Below are 14,661 nucleotides of genomic sequence, written 5' to 3'. Positions count from 1 at the left end.
ATTATGAAAGTCAGACCTGACAGGGTAGCCATAGAATACAAAAAAATATGGTGTAACCTAGGAAAAAAAAGGAGTCAGAAACTCATGGAAAGTTGAGAAAGTATCCTAAATATTGAAAAAGTATGAAATATTTTAACCCCCCATCTTAGTACCTATAGTAGTTTTGTATATTTTAACATAATCTTGGTTTGTCAATCTGTGTTATTTTATGTGGTGATAATATTCACTATATTTGTTGGTATAATTGTAAGAACTAAAAACTAAAAGTAAAGAATAATGTGTAACAATATAATAACCACAATATATCTACTATATCCAGTGCTGACAAGGCCTTTTGTACAATACTATGATTCATCAAGCTGGTGGGATACAACACAAACAGTAGTGGTTGAGACTGTTTATATTATCAAATTGCACAAACAAGAATTATATCAAAGCTTCTTTTATAAATATTTGCGCATTCCTGATGGTTAGTATATCAAACTGCGGGTCTCAGGTTTGAGATGTGGTACATTATAAGACTGGTTGCCTTCCTTTTATTCCATGGTTGAAAGTTGGGGATTAATTAAAAATCCATATACCTACATTATTGTTATCATTGATAAGTATAAATACAAAAACTTATAAATTGTGTGTTATTTAATACTTTACATTTTTTATATATAATTTTCAATAATTATGATATTGTAGGTATGGGGATTTTTAAAATTTAGCATGAAGCTAGGAACAGCTAAACCATAGAGGTCTCTGATATGCTTGTTTAGCCCATTTTATACATAATATGTTGTTCAGGTGAACAAACTGTTACAAATAAAAATTTTATATATGGTACTCTTTAATCAATTGTTTGTTTGTTTTGAATTTTGTGCAAAGTTGCACGAGGGCTATCTGTGATATCCACCCATAATTTATCAGTGATAGACTAGAGGGAAGGCAGTTAGTCATTACCACCCACTTGGGCTACTCTTTTACCAACAAATAGTGGGATTGACTGTCACATTATAATGCCCCCTTGGCTGAAAGGGTGAGCATATTTGGTGGGACGAGGATTTGAACCCACAACCTGCAGATTATGAGTGAGTTGCTCTAACCACCTGGCCATGCCAGGCCTCTCTAATTAAGTTACAGTGTTCTTGTTTAAATGTCTTTCTTGTATTATATAGTAAGTATGTTCTGAAGTTTTTATTAACCTTTAGAACCAAATGCAGTGTTGACTAAATAGAAATATGAGAAATAGTATGTAAAAATTTGCAGGAATGAAAAAATTTGAAATAATTAAGCCATTCTTACAGTTAGTAAAAAAAAGCTGCTCTCTTTTTGTAATTTTGCTAATGATGTGAATAATGTTCAACAATTGAATAATGTTGTAGTTACTTTACAAAATTAGATATTGTCAGCATTTATCTTTATATTTTATATACTTACTTAGTTGTAGCTAAGTCAGTTTAATCAGATGGCATCAAAGATGCTACTGAAAAGTAATATTAATTTTCTTCATTTTACTTGTACCTCTTAAACATGGAGTTTTGATATATGTGTATGTTCTGTTCTAGATTTAGAGAAAAATTTTGACTTAGCTGAACAGTTGGAGTCTTCTGTAAATGTTGGAAATACGTCTTTTGCCAAAATGCATGGAGATGTAGATAAAGAAAGAAAAAGTTCTCAGAAAGTCACTGAATATTCTAATGTGCTGATTACAGAAGTTCAGAGAATGAACAAGTATGTTATTTCTTTTGGAAACAATAGCAGGAAGTTTCTTATCAGTACTACACAACTAGCTTAAATAAATAATTTTGCTATAAAACACTATTAAGCATCAATAGTCACATATTATTAATCTTATAAAATTTTCTTACATCAGAACTTTACTAACAGTTGACCTTAAGCATCATGAAAAACATTCTGCAGACTTTTATATCTCTGTGGTATTGCAATTAAAACATCTTTTAAGAGATACTAATAATTAAACAATTTTTTTTTTAGATATGAAAGGATGCTTCGAAGGTCCAAAACAGAAGACCTGAGGCCAATAGAAAATATACGTTGTCTTTATCACAGTGGAGAAGATAGGTTTGGCCGTCCAGTAATAACATTTATTGGTCATCGATTTAAGTTCTCTGAAATAAATTTTGATAAAGTAAGTGATAGTAGATTCTTGTTTTACTTACATTTTGCTTTGTTTTGCTATTTATTAGTGTAAAAACATTTATAAAGAAAATTAATTTGGATTAATTTTTAGTCATTTCTAATCCCATTTCTTATTAGATTCAGAAAGACAAAAAGTACTAGGTTTTGTGCTTAAAAGTATTTAGTTGTACTATATTGTGCATATTGTAACTTTTAGCAGAATTTCTGGCTATTTACTTAAAATATAGATTTTCCAGCTGTATCTGTCATCAATAATTCTTCTCCCTGTTAAATACTTTTGCAACAGGCTTCTGTATCTTTCAGGACCTTGTAACCATGGTGGTATACATACCATAATTCTTAAAGTATTTAATGTATCTTCATGAAATTTTGCAAGCTTTCAGTAAACATTAAAAGTCTTTTGTGGACAAAAAATCAGAATTTTTAATTAAGTATTTTTACCAAAACTTTATCTGTAATTATGTGGAGTCAGAGTGTTGAATGTTCCAAGTTCACAATTTCATGTTAAGATTAAAAATACTCTTCTTTGTCAGAAAATTTTATAATTTCATTTGCATAATTCCTAAAACTGTCTAAATAATTATCAAACTTTTTTTTTTTCAGAAAAAATATTTTTCTGTTATTTTCTATCTTATAACTCTTTACGGGGTCATTTGATTTGATTGACCTTGTAACCACCATCAAAAATTAGGAAAGAAATCTAATACCTTTTTTTGTTTCTGGAATGACTACAAGTTTTAACAGAAAACCACAATTGTTTGTCACAAATAGCTTAAAGCTTGTAACAGTATACATCTATTTATAGTTAATTTTATTGTTTAATTGCTCTTTCAAATGTGTCTAACTAATATTCCTGCTACACAAGTTGTAAATCAGACACTGAACGTGCAACTCACATTACTGTATTGAATTATGTAACACACAAGCTGCTTACAAAGCATACTTCATGAGGAATTTTTATTACCATTATTGTTTTTTGTTATCTTGCCTATTATAACCTTATCTAACCTAATAAGTTTCTAATTTGTACGTTTTAGTTACTTTGATAATAAAGAATAAATAAAGAATACACATGAAAAACAAGAAATCTAGTACTCACCTGGGCCTTCTTATTTTTTGCTGTCAAATGTCGATGAAACTTAAGCTCACTTTTATACAAAAGGTACTACTACACTAAATAATTTTTATTCAGTTAAATAATGCACCTAAGAACACAGTATAATAATAAGCCAAAAGCAAACATTGTTCTATAAGTATCATAATTTTTCTGATTTTCAAACTATATGATAATAGCCAATAAAAATACAGATATGCTGGTTGATGTGTTTCCCACGGGAATAAAGTTTTGAAATGGAAGCAAAATACACAATTCTCTGTACAGAAAATAATGTAACATAACATGTCATTTGATAGATTAAAACTTTGACTTTCTATTGGTTATAAATAATGTAATATAAAATGTCAGAGAGAACTATTGGTAATCTCTGAAAGAGAGGATGTGACAAGTGGGTCTCATTTTCTAGTTTACGGTTTTATAAACAATATTGAAGACCATAAAAATTATGCTTTGCCTGAGTTAAGTAATGTCTATGTTATAATAAGTAATTTTCATTAAATTCTGTACTCGGACAGGTGGTAAATAAATTAAAGACGAGGGAAGACATTGACAGCAAATGTAACAGTTCTCATACTAGGGAAGATTGATGATATTTTTATATATTTCATTATAATATTAAGAACTTAACACTTATATAATATTCAAATTTTTATCTATTAACTAACTACATTTTGATTCCAAGTTTATTTATATACATTGAGAACAAAGTTGTTTAAATAACTTTTGAATGTAACTCTGTAAAAAGTTTTGACATGTTAACTTTGACCTACCTGACTGTCAGATTTTAAAAATAATTTATATATATATATAAGTTCTTTTTTTTTTGCCAATTGTCAAAATAAATGGCTTTTACTTATATTTCTTAATAGTATAAATATATAATATTGTTACGTATCTGCTTGTTTGTTAATTTCCTATAGAAATTCTTTCCGAGAAACTTCAGCGATACAAGTCCTTTCTTAATTAAAACTATTTTATTCTTTCTTGATACAACCTTGCAATACACAGAATTTCCAGTCACTTTAACTTAACTACTTTTATAAACACACGCTATAATTCACAGCGATTCACACACTTTACTTACGGTGCCTACTGCTCACTTGACTCAATTATCTATCTCTTCAATCTGTCTATCTATGCAATTCTGTCTTCACTTTATTTCCCGGCTTATATACTAAAAACAGAGGGCGCCTGGAACAAACTAGAGTTGCCAGGAAAATTCATGATCCTTTGAGAATCTCATCACGTGTTAGAAGCATCATGTGACTTCCGCTGTCGTAGCACTATGTTATTGTTGGTCTTAGGATTCTTCTACAGTAGGTGTCTGACTTGATAGCAATAAATTCAATGAGGAATAAACAGCACACACTTTACTTGTTTTCAAATAATATATATGTATATACGGAACAAGTCAAACGTATGTACAACAAAGTCTTCACACTATAGAGATTACAAGCATATCATAAACACTCTCTTAAGGTAGCCAAATGCCTCGTCATCTAATTAGTGACGTGCATGAATGGATTAACGAGATTCCCACTGTCCCTATCTACTATCTAGCGAAACCACAGCCAAGAGATTACAAGCATATCATAAACACTATTTATATATTGTTCTCTTCTTGTTGTCAAAAGTCTCCTTAGGTCTATTCAATTACTTTAGAATTTCAGTTGACAAGTCAAACTATCTTCTCTATATTATTATCACATTAGTATTCTGTGTGTGATTCACTTGCAGTTGTGGTGCAAGTTACCATAATTCGTTTAGTTTTCTTTTTTCTGAAGATCCTCTGTTCCCTTTGTCAAAATACACCCAGGCTGATTCAATTACTTTAGAACCACGCTTTGACAGAATAAAATTATCCTTCTATCATCTTTTATACAGTTAGTTTCACTCTAACATATTAAACATTAGGCCTATCACTTCTATGGCAGTTAACTTCACACCAACTTTATTCTCTTTGCTATTATCCGTCTGCTGCTTCCCACTCATCTCACGCTGTATATATCTTTATTACCTAATCTTCTATATTCTCAATGTCAGTATATTGCACATGACGTTCTCAACATCAAAGAATTATTAACAAAACTAAACGGTAATAAAACATTCACTCACAAAACTAAATTAATCAATAATATCTGAACAACACCAACACAAAAGGGTTAATGGTTGATACTTCTGTTATGTTCTTGTGTTTTTGAGTTTTTTAAAGCTTCCTAGTTGACTATTTTGTGTTTCATGAAACTTTTATCTATGTATACAGTACACACAAAATGCACTGCCCCGTTGTACATGGCCAGATACATAATTTTAGCCACTTTCATATATTGCATTTATGGCACTCTCCAAGAACTTTGCATCCAGAATGCTTTACAGCTATGTTAGTTTTATTGGTCATAGACACAGCCTGTTAGCTTTATGACCAATTATGATGGCTACTTGGTCAAAGACAAGGATCAAATCAGCTAAGAGTTCAATAAAGAAATTATTTAGAGTTGTTATTGCCACCTTCAGTAGAAATCATACAGGCTAGCCAGATTAACCAACTTATGATCTTGAAGGTTGAACTAATAATCACAAATTTTCAAATGTCGCAATTATTTTTCATTACCCCTTTAAGAATTTGTTTTAAACAACAGATAATAAAAAGTATAAAAACCTATCTTTTGAAGATTTTAAATAGTGGTTTTTTGATTAACACACAAAAGATAAACATTTCAAATATACTTTAACATTTATTCCAAAGATTTCAGTAATACTGTAAGCTTTAACTAGTGATTTTAGTTATGTTCAAGCAGTGCTAGTTATCAATCACTTTCAGTTTCATTCAGCAAAATTTGTATGAGTGATTCACCAGTATCGACATGTGGCGTTTTAAATGTTAATGCAGTGGAATGACACATTATTCAAAGGAAGCATCACAGAAATAAAATCACGTAATGCCTTAACTGAAAATATAAATTCTGATATGGTACATTACCTCCTCTCACATAAATAGCTATTCTCATTCAGTGCTGCCCTCTATATGCAAATTGACTGATTCCAATGTGTCTTTCATGCAAATCATCATGCGAAAACCATCCACCAATAAGAATGCAACATATTCACTAGACACGTGACTCCCTCTATTCCATTCTACCAAACTATCACTTCTCATTTGGCAGAAGTCGTGTTGTAACATTTAGTTTGTGCTCTCTTCAAGTATTTTCATTTTTCTGTATCTTTGTATTAATTTCTCTCAACATGTTTAGTCTTTATTATACAATAGTGATATCTGTAACTTGTTCAGCTATTCAGAAGTGGAATTATTTTATATTTCTACCCAATTATGGAACTTGTTACCTCATTACAAAAACATTTTATTTGTTTCTGCCAAAACAGTTGAGTTTGGTTATTATTTTGCATTATGAATTCTACATTACCATTTTGGAAGTTATATGTTCTATTAGCACATTTACGCAGGCTTCAGATCGAAATACTCCATGGGAAGATTTTCAGATTTACTTCATCAGGAAACTGATAATCCAATGAACTGATCTTCGTCGGGCCTTACCTTAAATTTGAGAGCCCTCACATTTGGACATACTGTCCATCGACTTTGGAAAGATAAGACGTTATATTGTTGTGGTTTGTGTTCAGGTTAGAAATTAGGCTTAGTTGTATCCTTTCTCCTATACCACTGATACTTAGGATCTTTGTTATTTTAGGATTACCTGTAATTCATCGTACTGGTATATCAATCATTCATTTAACTATATTGTTTTTCTTCCGAAACGGTACTGCCTTTGCTACCCCCATAGCTATCTCGACCTTCGTTTGCCTTCTAGGCATTGGTAAACTTTTTGAAAGTGCACCACACTTTTATACCTCTATATTTTTTGCATCATTGCAGCAACATGTTCTGATCATGTGCCCCCCACCAATATCATTGCACCCTCTATACTAGCACAGGTATCTCCCTCTACCCTTACAGCACAATCCTCACTTTCTCGATTGGTATTCTCCTGTATAGACGTGTGTTTTACATTCTTCATGTGACTGCACAATTTTTGATTGTGCTTGATCACCAATTAAAATCAGTTTCAAGTTTCTACTTGTTTGTGTTTGAGATGTTTCTGTTTCCCGAATTCTACTTTGTTTATATGAATTTGGGTTTCTTATGGCGTTGCTTTTCCTGCCATCAGTAGACAGTGGTTATAACACTAGGCCTCAGTCTTAGGTTTCACGATGTCTGCTGAAGAAGCACAGACTTTTGTTCACGGGGAGTTTCTGTCTTACGTTCAGCTGGCGATTTTTTCCTTTCAAGATAGGTATTGTTCTTTTTCCCAGGAGATCTGTGGTATGTTTTTCAGTGTGTATGGATCTAATTTCCACACTCGATCATTTACGTCATTCATGTCTTCTCTGATCAATGTTGTGTAAATGCAAATTTTATATTTCTTTTACTATCTAGGTTACTTTAGTTTACAACTTGCTTTTCGAGTTTGTTTCTTGCATTAATTTGGTTTAATATTTTACATTTTTTCACTGTTAATGTTATTTAGTTATAAGTTCCTTTTTTTTATCATTACTACTAATCATGTCTAATTGGGGATACGTATTGAGTCAACCTTTGTTTTTGTTAACTGGGTGCCTTTTTATTCTCATATTCTTTATGGTAAGTTTTTTTCATATCCTTTGTCATATAGTTTCTTTAAGTCAACTTTTACATTCTATGTTTAAGGGTCATTTATCTTATCAGTTCCTTTAGTGGTTTTGTACTTTAGGTGTTACTTATTGTTTTATGTTTTTGGTCAATTTTTTTAGTTTTGCAGGTGTGTTATTTTAAGCTCTTTGTAGACTACATTATTCTAAGTTTTGTTCATTCATTAGTTCTGTGTACTTTCTTCAATTTCTTTAGTTTATGCTACACTTCACGACAGTTCTATTCTTTTTACGTGTTCTCTGTGACGATTCCTGTCTTTCGTTTTGCTCCCCCTCTACTCACTTCTCAGATCTCCCCCCTTATCCTCCTCAGGATTGTACCTTGTCTGGTCATCTTGCTCAGTCTTACTACACAACAGAGCTATCTAACATGTGGAGCCCACTCAACCAGGAGTTTACTCCCGTCCTTCTTTGTCTTTTTAAAGTCCCTTTCTTGATCAGTCCTGGCTGTATACTTATTTGCAGTCACCTCACTTCACCATGGAGTCCTACCTTTCACCTTGGTGTGTTTTTATGTCCCACTGTCATGTTCTTTCATGTTCTGGGCACTCACAAACTGTCTTTCATCAGCTCTGTATGTGTTTTTACTCATTGGGTATCCAGACTCGCATTTCATGGATGATAGGCTTCTGCTCATTTCTTCCTATGCCTGGTCAGTCACTCACACCCACTTCCTTCTTCAAGAAGCTTTTCAGGTGGGTTTCTTTTCTGCTTGGAGAAGTCCTTTAGTATCTCATCACAGTATCTTATTCATTTGGGGATTCTCTTCACTTCCTTTTTTGGTCAAGCCCTGCCTTCTCCACTTTAGTTCCAGGATATCGAGTAGACAGACACATTTGCCATCCTTTCTCTCTATGTCCATAAGGTTCTCTCTCTTTTGAGATGTGGTCTTCCTTGAAAGTGCCCATTTCCATGTGTCAGATACACATGCATTTCCATCATTGGATGCTTCTCAACAAGTGAAGCTTCCCTCACGATCCCTTGGACCATTCAATTTTCCTTGATTCCCCTGAGTTTTTGGGTTGGTGGTCAGTCGAGGAGGCTTGTCTCCATATCCACATCCTGGTACCTTGTCAGTTCATTGGGCTCTGTATCTGGTTTGGTTCTTTCTGCAATTCCACTATTCTCAGCTTTATCACCTAGAAAGGGGGGAACTACATATTGATCTCTGTCTGGTCAGACTCTAGATATTTTATATTGGGCCAATGACCTTGACATGATTACTCTGTAGAGTTCTGATTCTTGTGGCTGATCTCTTATTGTGTCCCTACCAGTTTCTTCAGAGTGGTCTCTTCATCCTCACATTTTTCTGTGGTTGTGTTCTCAACAGGGAACACTGCATATTTCTTTGTGTTTCCCATTCACTGTTGTACCACACTTTCTTCCTCTTAATCTTCAGTTCCTCACCCTTCAGCTGTGAAGATAGATGCTTTCAGTCAAGACTGAAGGGGTCTTCACCTATATGCCTACCCTCCGATTTTACTAATCTTCTGGGTCTTATTCAGACCAAACCTTGTTGTGCTCTGCTGGTTCTTTTATATTGGTGGTTCCCTCTGCTCTGGCTCTTACTGGAGAAACACACCTTATAATTTTCTCTGTTCTGTCTGGTCTTGTGCCTCAGCTCAGGGTCTCGCCCCTGTATGTTAACCCTCCATTCAGACTCCTCCTCTTCTGGGCCTTTTCCCTTATCTAGACCCCCTCTCCTTGTGTTCTGTTGGTTACTCTGTATGACATAGTTCCTTCTGCTCAGGCCTTTCATGGAGCAACAGATCCTGCCCCTTTCTCTGTTCTGTTCACTCCTCTGTTCAACACAATCAGTCATTTTTCATCCTGATGTCACAATACTCTGTCTTTCTGTATGTCTTTTGTCTGGTCCTGTGCCTCAGCTCAGGGACTCACCCCTTGTGTTGCATCTTTCATTGCCTACACCTTTTGCTCTTCCTCTTTGTCTATGTACCAGAAGCATAAGTCTTGCTTCAGTCTTTGGTTTTTATCCCAGGGCTTTGATCCCTCCTGTACTTCTGTTTCTCACCTGTCCTAGATCTTCATTTGGTTGTTTGTTCAGGTTTTGTCTGTTTCAACTGTTGCTCTTTATAGAGCTGTCCTATCGACCTCCCTCTTCCAGAAAGTTTCTCTTCCTCAGGTTGTTCCATTTCTTTCATCTGGTCCATCCAACAAATTTCCTTTGTTCTACCGATTTGGGATCTCAAAATTGTTCTTCCTATCCTGTCTGTTTTTTGTTATCTGAATCTGACATTCCTTCCCTGGACTTTGGCTGCCTGGGTAGGTTTTGTCTTTACCTCTCTTTCTTTTCCTTCCTTTTCCTACCTGTATTCCCATTAATTTCTTGATCATGTCCTTTGTCCAGTTCATTCCCTGCTCTGTTGTTTGCCTTATACGCTCTCTTTTCATTGTTTTCGTCCCTGTCTCATTGTTCAATAGCATTCCTGTTTCCCCTGATGTTTCCCTGGCTGGTCACCATCTACATATTGTTTCTTCACACCTAATTTGTCATCTAATTCTGTCTCTAGCTGCTCGACTCTGTCGTCATTTGGGGGGGATCATGCAGGCTAGTATGTGGACAACTCCCTAACCTAACATCACTATTTCTTTGCACAACTTTCCTGTGTCCTTCTCGGGCTGATATCGTCTTCCTTCTGGTGCAATTCTACAAATGTCTGTTCACCTGTGACTGGGGTAAGTCATCATATTATTTTTTCTCTTTTATCATTTCCTGTACATCATATTTCAGGATCCCACATGGTTGTGGGTATTGCCTGGTCAGGTATGCTGAATTATATATCTTAGCACTATACCTGTATACTTCACCAACACTTCAATGTGGCGATGGAATGTTTCTGTAAGACCACCGGACACTTTTCCAGTGGTGTATCTATTTCTATGTATCACATTTTTTTTTCAGTATCTATCTTGTCTATCTATCTATATATATCCTGAGGACTATCACTCATGGCTTTCATGAATAAAGCAGATAATGATTTTTGCTCAGCCCTACTGACCTGTAATTCATACAGTCTGGGTCTTTCTGCTTTTCAAAATAGGGTACTGCAGACACCCATTGCACTGTTTCTGGTGGGCCATTCCTCCGGAGTCCCAAATGCATCTTCCCCCCTATTTATTCTAGTAGAGCACAGGGTCCTTGCCACTTCTGTTCCACAGTCGCTGCAGTGGAGGTTTCCTCACAAGTGGATTTTGTACAATAACACAATCTTATTGGCATTTGTACTCGCTCTATGAGAAGAGGGCTATCATCGTTATGTTGCATATCATGGACACAATATGGCATGAAATCTATTGTGCAAGGTGCTTCCACTGGATGTTTTCTGCCCAGATGGACTGCACTTGACATAATCCATTGTATACCAAGAGGCTTCCCCTGGATGTTTTCTCCCCGGTCGGACCAAACTTGGCCTATTCATATACATTCCTCGAGCTCTAGCCACCTATTCTATTCGTTTCTGCTCTATGTGTCTTATCTTCATTACTGGGTGAAGAGCATACCTATTCCAGAAGTAGTGCTATACCCCACAGGTGTGCCTCATATTTTAATTGCGGTACACCTGCTTTTCTTTATAGTGGTCACTCTCTGCTTGATTATCTGTTTTTGCCAGTGTTTTTGGGTTTGTATATGCCACTTCTTGAAAGTGAGGATTGTGCCGCAAAGGTACAGTTACCTGTGCTAGGATGGAGGGCACAATGGGATTGGTGGAAGGTAGTCTCATGATCAGCACATGTTGCTGCAATGATGCAAATAATATAGGGTTATAAAAGACTGGTTCACTTTCAAAAAGTTTACCAATGCCTAGAGGGCGAATGAAAGTCAAGATAGCTATGGGTGAGGAATGTAAGTACCTATCAGAAATACAGTTTCAGTGTTAAAAATGATAACTTCCATACATCACGTCTCATACATAAGTTATTGTTAATACACACTTATTTCATTTTATAAATTACCGTTTATTTCATTTTAGTTATTATTGTACTTATTGTTAGGTTAATATTTTATTTTAGAACTTAGTGATATCCTTTGTCTTGCATTGTTTGATTATGCTGAACACATATCTGTTATTTTTGGTTTAGTTGTGGTTATACTTTTGGATTAATCATTAGTTCGGTTAACTATTTTATTGTTCTTCAACACATAATATGTATTGCATATGTTTTGTTCACTACCAAATGTCTTACCATTAATTTTGTTTCATTTATAATTTATACTTATTACCCTTAATTTCGTTTGTGTGAGCCCCTGGGGGATGGGGTCCACTCTACTTGCTCCCAATATTACTCACTTTCCTCCTATAATGGGTGAACTTATATTAGATGGCCCAGGTTTTGTCGGTTTTCCACCACCTTATCATGGATTGCATTCCAGGCCTCTACTGCAGAATCTGCTAGGCTTATTTCAGTTTTTGTTTTGTTTTTTAAACACGTTTCACTGTATATTCTTCTTCTCCTTGATGATCTTTTTGTCTCTCTTTTGAGAATAGATACTTGCAAGCATCGCCATATATGGGCTTGAATAATTTTGGCCTTAGCTTACCTTCAGGCAGATTTTCTTCTTGATTTTATCCTTCAGATCTCTGTTAATCTTATCCAATTTCTCCCTTACCTAGTTTTTCAGTTTCATATTACCCTAACTACTCTCCTACAGGTAATGTTTACCTTCCACCTCCTTTTTTAGTTGTTCTACCTATATTTAGGAATTTTTATGGGATAACTCCTGCTTCTTACCTCCATGTTGGGGGGGGGTTTGCCATCTTCAGTTTTTTCCCTTCACACGTGACTTGTTTCATTTTGGTATCTTCTTGGGTGGGATGCTGCTGTTTGTTTACCACTGCTAATAGGGACTTACAGTCAGATCTTTTTCTCCACCAGTCCATTGTTTGAAACTCCTCCTATACATTTAGCATCACATGGGGTATCTGCCATGCTATATTAAATTTTTTGTTTCACTCTACAATATTGTCATCTTTATTCTTTTACATGTCCCTCAATTTACCAGCTCTTCCTGTGGGCTTGTATGCTCTGTGCTGTTTGGGGTTCTGGATCAATTGGTCCTACCTCAATCATTTTTTGGGTCTTCTCAGTTTTCATATATAGCCTCTGATCATATTTGGGTTTGCTATTTCCGCATGTCTGGGAATGCCCACAGTACACATTCTTATTTTCCATTTCTTGGGATGCCATCTTAGGTTATTTTACCACGTGATTCAATTCCAGTTTTGTTGCCTTACCCTTTGGACTTGCTTACTTAACATATTCATAACTCCTTCCACAGTGAACTCGGGTAGTTGGATTTTCCAGTTCCTTGTCTCTTTAGGGTGTATAGTTTTAAACACCCCTCCATCGGAACCATTCAGTTGATTTTCCTCTTAATTTTCTTCCTTCTCTCTTCATCTATATCGTTGATAGATGATCATGTCCCCTACAATGTTAGGTTTCCCACTTCCTCCCCTCTTCTAGATTATTTCTCTTTCCTGATGCTCATCTCCAGTGGTTGGGGTTGTGATTCAATCAGTAGGAGGCTTCCGGACTATGTTGTCCAGGCGAAAGGTCTTATTCCCTTCACACCCTGGCACTTCTGCCAGTACATTGTGCTTTCGTTTATTCTCTTCATTTTTCCAGATTTGACTAACCATGTTTCACAAGGGGACATTCATTCATGTTTCTTTTGTGGTAAATAGTGGATCTCCATTTTTAAATCCACACACTTAATATACGTGTTCTATCGGGGAGGGGACGTGTTCCAGGTATTTTGTCCTCTTGCCGATTGACTTTCCAGTCCCATCACATTTTCGTCCATGGAGTGACCTCTCAATCATCCAAATTTTTGGTGATTCTGCCTCCTGTAGGGCAATCCTCCATAGGAAGTTTTTGAATTTTTTTACCAATTCCCAGGTTGTTTTGTTTTTGTTCTCTAGTTCATCATCCTAGCTGTCGATATGTTCAGACAGGATTACATCCAGTTTTTTTCTCCTTCCATCAGTTTTTCCCCAAAATGTTTGTTCATCCATGTCTCTCCAGTTCACTTTTTTCTCATTGCTTTTCATGACCAGCATGAATCTGGTTTTCTCTGCTGTATCGACTTGATTGTTTCCTTTTTTTTGGGATCGTTTTTATTTACCTACATTTTGTGGTATATTCCTTTTGACTTTTCCATTTCTTACAATCTTTCACATTTCATATTGGTCGATCCAGTACATGCTTTGGGTTGCTTCATTGTTTTCAGGGTTTTTTTTGCATTGAATCCATTTCTCACGATTTCCTTTCCTTATTCCACTGCTTTGTCTGTAATTTTTTTTTCTCTTCCTTCCTGACCCATTGGGTTTGGATTTTGATTTGATTGGCCTTTTATTTCATGTATCCTTCTTCCCGTAATCAATTCCTTGTGTTTTCACTTTGATCATGCATCTTCTCTCTTATCTGCATATCAAACCTGTTGTCCATTGGAGGTACTTTTTTTTTGTACACTCATATGTTGATCTCCTATCCTGTACTTTGAATAGCTCTTTCTTCCTTGTCAGGGTACTGTCATCCACCTGTTGCCATCCTTTACTCTTTTGTGAGATTGTGACTGGGTAAGTTACCTTTTAATATTAGGTCGTCAAGAAATTAATGTCGCTTTTTTTAGATGAAAAAAACCCAAACAACTTATATATGAAAACAAAACA

General features: G+C 35.2%; 1 protein-coding gene across 1 annotated transcript in view; it reads left to right on the top strand.

Moving 5' to 3' along the window:
- The window catches only part of LOC106462357 (protein GDAP2 homolog), a 136,517-nt gene that overhangs the window by 78,640 nt on the left and 43,216 nt on the right, over window positions 1–14,661 (top strand). The window contains exons 7-8 of the mRNA XM_013922275.2: window positions 1,554–1,719; window positions 1,984–2,137. Coding sequence (XP_013777729.1) covers window positions 1,554–1,719; window positions 1,984–2,137 — 320 coding nt within the window. The remainder of the gene's footprint in view (window positions 1–1,553; window positions 1,720–1,983; window positions 2,138–14,661) is intronic.

The sequence above is a fragment of the Limulus polyphemus genome, unplaced genomic scaffold (genome assembly GCF_000517525.1).
Source record: "Limulus polyphemus unplaced genomic scaffold, Limulus_polyphemus-2.1.2 Scaffold1149, whole genome shotgun sequence".
NCBI classification, from domain to species: Eukaryota; Metazoa; Arthropoda; class Merostomata; order Xiphosura; family Limulidae; genus Limulus; species Limulus polyphemus.
This window is presented reverse-complemented; position numbering and strand designations above follow the sequence as displayed.